This window comes from Megascapheus bottae, chromosome 17 (genome assembly GCF_031878675.1).
Source record: "Megascapheus bottae isolate mThoBot1 chromosome 17, mThoBot2.hap1, whole genome shotgun sequence".
NCBI lineage: Eukaryota > Metazoa > Chordata > Mammalia > Rodentia > Geomyidae > Megascapheus > Megascapheus bottae.
The window spans coordinates 18,686,958-18,694,882 of NC_143525.1; the positions used below are offsets into that span (position 1 = coordinate 18,686,958).

Sequence of the window (7,925 nt, forward strand, 5' to 3'; positions counted from 1 at the left end):
AAAGGAAGGAGGGAGGGAATGAACCAAAGAGAGAAGAAAATAAAGAGAAAAAGGAGAGAGAAGTTAAAATGGGTGTGGTGGTACATGCTTATGATCCCCACAACCCAAGAGTTGGAGGTAACCCATCACTGTTCAAAGTTCGCCTGGATCAAATTGTCATGAGATCCTACCTAAAAACTAACAGAAAAAAAGAGATGAGACTCAAATGACAGCATTTCAAGCTGGAGGGTTTCAGTTCATTCCTGAATACTGCCCCACAATGGTAGCTACAAAGAGTCCTGAAGTCAAATTGAAATGATGACCCCTACAGGTCTGCAGCTAGACAATGTACTTAAGCTCTGGTGGAGAGGTGGATGGACCCTCTTCCCCTGTGGTGCTGTTCCACCCATGTTCTTCCTAGGGGCCCAGCCTGGAGAGGCAGTTGCTGCCCAAGGGAAGCTGCTCTTGTGTGAAAGAGGAAGAACTCATGACCAGAGATCATCGTGAGGCCCCTTCAAGCTGACATTCCTAACTACACTTTCATTTCTACTTTATCCCACAGACCAAACCAAGTCCCAAATTCAGGGAATGGGAAAAGACAGTGCATCCCTGATGAGACCGTGGATCTTGGGAGAGGCAAGAAGCAGAAGTAATTCTACCTCGGTGAGCTTGAGTTTGGGACTGCTCTTGCAGTGGTTCACAGTGTAGTAAAGGAAGTGCCTATCATTGTGGGGACTGTTCCCTATGAGCTCAGGGGCCCTGACAAAGCAAGAACCACATCTTTCTCTCCACACAGCCCCTGCTCCCAATCCCCAATGCTTAGCACCATGCCCTGCACTAGGTATTAAGAATAATAGTCTTGACAGTGAGAGTATTTTCAAAGTGTCTAGCTTACCTTAATTTCTGCCTTCCCCAGACACTCTGATTTTTTTCCAAGCCTTCAGGGGAGAAAAAAAAAGTGATTAATCCTAAATAATCTCAAAGACAGCAGACACAGTGGAAAAGGGTGGAGAGTACATATTAGAGATCCCCTAGTCCCTCAAAGCATTCACTGTCAAGTCACCAGTGATCTGGCTGTGCCAGGCTTGACCAGAAATTCTATCCTTTTGCCAAGATGTCCCCAGAAATTCTTTCTTTCTCACCTTGTTTACAAAGGGTTTAACATGAAGAGAAACACTGTATGATCTTGTCTATCTTTTTTCCTGTTCAACTATCCACTGTTCCCAACACACTTCGACTCACCTAACCTAAAACCTAGAGGGGGGGCAGATTCTCACTCCTGGCAGAATAATTGAACTGCCAGACCCCAGAGAGGGAAGGGACACACCCTAACAGAAGCCCAGGGACAGGGGACTCAGGACTCAGGGGCTCCGGATCAAAGGAGCTTGCCTTATATAATTGGCCTGTTTCCGGCCACCCGGGGTGCCTGTGTTCTAACCTCTCTCCAGCCCAGGCCCAAGGCTGCATTTGACCTCAGCAGCACTGGGCCTGGCACCTCCTGTCCTGCCCTTCCCTGGCTGCAAGGTGCTCCCTCTTTCCAGTTTCTCACTGCATCTTTAGAAAGATCAGCGTCTCCTCTTCCATGGGAAGGAGACGTGGTCAGAAGAGGGACGGAGGTCCCCGGGCTCTGTGCTGGAGGCGCCGAGGAGGGGCTGACAGGCCAGGGACACCCAGGAGGGTGCGTTAGGCCCAGGGAGCCCCCTGGTCACGCAGTGGTGGCTGAGGTCCTGAGAAAGGAAAGCCCTGTAGATGTAGGGAACTCGGCTGGTGCAGACCTGCGGGAGACGGGCGCTGGGAGCGCGTCACCCCAGCTGCACGGGTCCAGGCCTGGCTAGGGATGGGAGGCCTTGGGGGAGCCTTGGTGGAGGGCAGTGTCCCGGGTCCCCGCCCCAGGGTATCGAAGACCGTTGGCCCCGCCTCGCGTCCTCACCCCCTGGCTCCGCCCTCGGGAGGCGGGACCCAAGTGCGGAGCCGACGTGATGGCGTCAGGCGCTCCCCTGTGTGGGGGCGGAGCCGCGCGGTTGCTGGTCCTGCGGTGGGTCTGTGGTGGTGGAGAGCGTTCAGCTCCCGCACCGTGCGCTGTCCTTGGGTGAGTTAGAAAGGGTCAAGCCCGGCAGGGCGGCGTGTGGGGGCGGCGGGCGTGTGGCAGCATCTCCCTGCTGTCCCTCGTGCCTGCCTTCCCTCACTCCTCCTCACCCCAGCCCTCCGAGGCAAGCCAAGTGTTCTGCCCAAGTCTCCCCCCAGTTCTCCATTCGGGTTCCCGCTTTCCCGGCTCAGCAGTCCCCCACCTCTTCCCATCCCTCCAAGATTTGCTCATCCCAAACAACCTCCCTCTGCCCACCTCTGATGGAAGAACTCACGTCCTACATCAGTGCCCTGTTGAGCTCATCTCCTGCTTGTTAACGCTGTCCTCTGCTTTACCCCAGCTCCAATGTCTGCCTTCTTGCCTCACAGATTTGGCTCCTACCTTCCTAGTTCATCTCACAGTTCATTTCCCTCACTTACCACCCTGAGGACATACATTCCTTCCCTAAGTCTTTACCAAACTGTCCCCAGCTCTTACTGTCTCGGCTCCTGCCACCCACTCCTAATCTTGTTCACAATGAGATCTCCATACCCTTTTCCTTCTGCTGTCCCCTAGGGCAACTCTGCTCATTCTTCTCTTAGCCCAGGTTTCATTCAATATGAAAACTCAATGCACAGCCCCTGCCAGCAAGAGTTTTGACATTACAGTTAGACTAGCCTGACTGGTGTGTATCATGTTTCACATGGTTACATGAGTGTGAAGGACTAGAGGTCCCTCTCCCCTCTCTTGGGGCCAAAATTACCCCTCCCTGCCTTATGTGGTCCCCTGTATCTGTCCCTGGTGATCGCATTTGTGGCATTCATATTAAGGTATATGTGTGTGTGCTGGCTGTAGGAATGGTGTCATTCAAATATCTGGAACATTAGAGATGGCCACTCACTCAGCTCGCTCTGCCCTGGGGCCATCAGTTCTTCAGGAAATGCCACTGTGTGAAGATCACAGAGCTGTGTCCTTGTGTCTTATCCTGACACTTGTGAAGAAACCCTGTCTCCCAGTATTTCTCTCTGCCAGTTCTGATTGTGAACCAGTTGCAGCCCTGGATATGGAACATGATATGAGCTAGAGGCATAGTATATGTTGGGGAGATTGTAGATGAATGTGTTCTGGGGAGGCTGAGATCCAAGTGGATACCAGAAACTGTTCCCCCCCCATTTTTTTGTAGGTGCTGGAACATTGGGTTTTAGCAGTTTGAGTTCCATGAGCACTGGGAACTGAATTATCTTTCAGTAACTGAGGCAGGAGGACATTCTTGAGGCACCCATGTTCCTCCCACGTTAGTGTTTAGAGCCTCCTGGGGGCTTTTTGCTGCACTTTTTCTCTGGATTCTGACGATCTTGTTATACAGAAATTAGCCTGGTGAGAACTGTGTATGTGTTGTTATTGTTGATGATCGAACCCAGAATCTAGCCTTACTAGGCAAGACTCTTACTATTAGGATACTAGATACCCGTGTGCCCCTCCCCCAGGCTACAGTGGCAATTTTAAAGGATCCAAGAGGACCCACTGTCCATGCTTTCTGTTGAAAGCTGAATACAGTTCTACCTTCAGTACAATCCTTCCATTTGGGTGCTGTCTTCTGTGTAGCTCACAGTTTATTGATAGCTTGATTTACAGCTTGATTTAATGGCAGTGGTATCACAGTGCCTCCACCATATCAAAATCATATACTTCAGTTTCCCAGTCTGTGAAATATACCTGGCATGTGTATAATCATCAGGTCATTCAACAAGTATTTTTTTTATATCACTGTATTCCAAGCACTGTTAAAAGTCGTAAAAATGCAGTGGTAAATAAGTCATGAAGTTTTTGTTTTCATTGGTTTGTAGTTTGCTTCCTTTTAGAATACTGTTGCCAAGAATATGGGGGAAATGAGAATGGGAGGAAAAATAGAAGAAAGACCCTGAGGTTCCCTGACCTCACATTTCTGACTAGTTAGCCAATTAATAAACCCTTAAAGGACTCAGATCCTTATTTAGATTGTTGAGGTCTAAGCCTCAGGATCCTGGCCTTGTAGCGCACTGAAGAAAAGGCAACAGAGGAGCTTAAGGGCTCTGTCTATAAGGGCTCTGTCTAGAGCATTGTACCTGAAGGAGAGGCTTTTGGCCATGGGTTATCTTTGGAGCCCAAGAATCATGAGCTAGAAGCTACTGCTTCAGAAGCTTTATACCCCCTCTCCCAACACCGACTCTTCTACTACCCTTATCAAAAATCAGACTTTCTTCAGATAGGAGGTACTTTTTTCTTAGCAGTAACATGTCTGAAAGATCAGCTGCCTTTTTGAATCAGAAGATTCTTTTTTCCAAGTAGGCCACACTCCTCCCTCTTTTGTGGCTTTAGTACTTGCTTTTAGGCCACATTCAGTTATCTCCTATATAGCCCTCCCTTCTCTGACTCCTCTTATCTTCACTTTATTGTTTTTGGTTTTTCAGCAGATGGTAATTTTGGCAGAACTCCTATTTACTGATAGCCCTTGGCCCTCCCCAATGAATATCCTCAGCTAATTAGTTAATGAGGCCTTCCTGGACTTAAGTCCTTAGTTACATTGTTGAGATCTCTTCCTTTTGGTCATGATTGTGTAACTAGCTGAGGGAAGGGCACCTCTGGAACTTAAAGACATCTACATAAGTCCGGGAGTATGGCCTGTGGATTCCATTCCTTGGTACCACATACACAGAAAAAGCTGGAACTGACACTGTGGCTTAAGTGGCAAAGCACTAGTCTTGAGGAAAAAATGTCCAAGGACAGTGCCCAGGCTCTGAGTTCAAGCCCCAGGACTGGCAAAAATAAAAATAAAAATAAACCTCTGTAGATAGACAGGCCTGAAGGAGAGGTTTGAATCAATGGAACTGTGGATTGGGGTTGGAACCCAGGATCTAGAAGCTAGAGTGGCTGTTTGGGGCTTTTCAGTTTGGTGTTTCTCAGAGGTGGTTTTAGAGTAGGTGAGTCTGCAGATGTTTGGTACAGTGGATAGTTGAACAGGAAAAAACCAGATAAGATTATATATTCTTTCGGTGGCAAACTCATTTTCAACAAGATGGGAAATACACCTTGTTTTAGGTGCTTACTTGTTTTTCTTCTATGAACATCTTGGCAAAAGAACAGTGTTTCTGACGCAGAGCGGTTCTAGTCACTGTGAGAAGCCCAAATAAAAATCAATATCTCCTTCCCTCCCAAAAAAGAGTATAGTGTTTGTGAACACAACTGGCCTAGGTACAGTATTAATGGCATAGGACAAGCTCACCAGGACAAGCTTGCCTTGCTTTATGAAGTAAAACATTATGTCTATAGAGTCATAGGTTTTTAAGTCTATATAGTTATGTTTATATTTCCATTACCATGTCCATAGCTTTGGGTATGCAGTTATTGAGTCCTCGCTCTTGTACTCTTTGGATTTAATAGCCACATATTAAGGATACCATGCGCCTTTTGTTCAAGAGTTGGACTTTTGAACAGAGCCACTTGGAATCTCCTGTCCCTGTTTACTCAGTGCATCCTTTCTCTGAAAAGGAAGGTTTGAAGCCTTTGTCAGAGGAAAACAGTTCCAAGTTTTTGTGGAAGAAAGATCCCATAACACCCAGCACTTTCCCTCTCTGAATCCCAGCTTGTGGAAGAGGTGATGGAGGTGTAGTGGTGGTGGTGGGGTATGTCTATAGTTATTTTGATCAGTTTCCTGGAAAAATAACAATGCCAAGCTTTTAGTCTTGAAGGGAACAACCAGACTTTCCCTTGCACCCTTCACTCCCAATCTATGCCTTGTTATCTAGGAATGTTAACTTGTGCCTCCATATTCCCCCTTGTTTCTTCTGGAAAACCTCATCTTCATCAGAGGAGTCCTTGTCATGTAGCTTCTTGGCCATGTTTTTCTTGCTTGTATCAATAAGAGATCTGTACATATCCCTCAGCCAAAGTTAAAAAGAAGCCCTCCGAGGAAAGTCTAGGGGAACATAATTTTCTGGCTATAGCACCACATCCTCTCCAATTAACTCGCCTGACTCTCGATTCTCAGGGCACTGCCTTCGCATAAACCAAAAAAGCTTCTTGCTCGAAAAGAAATAGACAATTAGTGACAGCTGAGGCTATTTCATGTGTGCCACTATGTACATCTCAGGATTTACTGGAACAAACCTGTGCTTTGGTTCATAATCAAAATGACCAAAGGCTCCCTCATTCTGAGCCTCTGGAATCAATTCCATGCACACAGACAGGACCTGCAGGAGCTCTCCAAGCCTGTCCCGAAGGTCCCTACAGTACCTCTAGGGAGAACTTTGCATGTGACTTGGCCTGAAGCATAGCTAGAGTTGTCAGCCCCACTTACCATTTTTCTTTCCCAAAAGTCCCTGTGCATAACCACCTGCAGAACCATACTAGGCAGAAGCATTTATTCTCCTCCACAGCCTTTCACTCAGTTCTCTTTGGATTTAATCTCCCATGGGTCATTTGCAGGGCTGAAGGAAGGGAGGATGGAAGAGGAGAGGGAGAGCTGTCTCTCTTCTGCCTGCAGTTCCTGGCCACCACCAGCAGGAAGCCGCAGGGGAGCGCCTGACGCCATCACGTTCGCTCCGCACTTGGGTCCCGCCTCCCGAGGGCGGAGCCAGGGGCTGAGGACGCGGGGCGGGGCCAACGGCCTTCCACACCCCGGGAGGGGACCCAGGACACTGCCTGCCACCAAGGCTCCACCATGGCCTCGGGTCCCTAGCCAGGCCCGGACCTGTGCAGCTGGGGCGACGCGCTCCCTGCGCCCGTCTCCCGCAGGTCTGCGCCAGCCGAGTTCCCGACGTCTACAGGGCTTTCCTTTCTCAGGACCTCAGCCACCACTGCGTGACCAGGGGGCACTGTCACCGCGGCCCCTCACCCGAAGGTTGGGGCGATGACCAGCCCTCCTCCGTCTCCTCCCCGAGGGCCATGGCGCCACCCTGTGGGCAGAACCGGGACCCAGGTCCCAGCCTGCCCCTGGCTGGGTTCTCTGGAGCCTGAGCCACACCTGCTTGGTCTGTCCCTTCTCCCTGAAGATCGCCCTGAGGCTCCCCTGGGCCTAACGCACCCTCCTGGGTGTCCCTGGCCTGTCAGCCCCTCCTCGGCGCCTCCAGCACAGAGCCCGGGGACCTCCGTCCCTCTTCGGAACACGTCTCCTTCCCATGGAAGAGGAGACGCTGATCTTTCTAAAGATGCAGTGAGAAACTGGAAAGAGGGAGCACCTTGCAGTCAGCAAAGGGCAGGACAGGAGGTGCCAGGCCCAGTGCTGCTGAGGTCAAATGCAGCCTTGGGCCTGGGCTGGAGAGAGGTTAGAATGCAGGCACCCGGATGGCCGGGAACAGGCCAATTATATAAGGCAAGCTCCTTTGATCCGGAGCCCCTGAGTCCTGAGTCCCCTGTCCCTGGGCTTCTGTTAGGGTGTGTCCCTTCCCTCTCTGGGGTCTGGCAGTTCAATTATTCTGCCAGGAGTGAGAATCTGCCCCCCCTCTAGGTTTTAGGTTAGGTGAGTCGAAGTGTGTTGGGAACAGTGGATAGTTGAACAGGAAAAAAGATACACAAGATCATACAGTGTTTCTCTTCATGTTAAACCCTTTGTAAACAAGGTGAGAAAGAAAGAATTTTCTGGGGACATCTTGGCAAAAGGTTAGAGTTTCTGGTCAAGCCTGGCACAGCCAGATCACTGGTGACTTGACAGTGAATGCTTTGAGGGACTAGGGGATCTCTAATATGTACTCTCCACCCTTTTCCACTGTGTCTGCTGTCTTTGAGATTATTTAGGATTAATCACATTTTTTTTCTCCCCTGAAGGCTTGGAAAACAGTGTCTGGGGAAGGCAGAAATTAAGGTAAGCTAGACACTTTGAAAATACTCTCACTGTCAAGACTAT

General features: G+C 49.4%; 1 protein-coding gene and 1 long non-coding RNA gene across 2 annotated transcripts in view; one reads left to right on the forward strand and one right to left on the reverse strand.

The window, feature by feature from the left end:
* LOC150051238 (uncharacterized) overlaps window positions 1–928 on the reverse strand; it is a 93,447-nt gene extending 92,519 nt beyond the window's left edge. The window contains exon 1 of the long non-coding RNA XR_016538305.1: window positions 875–928. This is a non-coding gene — a long non-coding RNA (uncharacterized LOC150051238). The remainder of the gene's footprint in view (window positions 1–874) is intronic.
* A 5,582-nt stretch (window positions 929–6,510) lies between these two features.
* The window catches only part of LOC150051242 (uncharacterized), a 31,260-nt gene continuing 29,845 nt past the window's right edge, over window positions 6,511–7,925 (forward strand). The window contains exons 1-2 of the mRNA XM_090350119.1: window positions 6,511–6,923; window positions 7,847–7,883. Coding sequence (XP_090206245.1) covers window positions 6,526–6,923; window positions 7,847–7,883 — 435 coding nt within the window. The 5' untranslated portion in view covers window positions 6,511–6,525. The remainder of the gene's footprint in view (window positions 6,924–7,846; window positions 7,884–7,925) is intronic.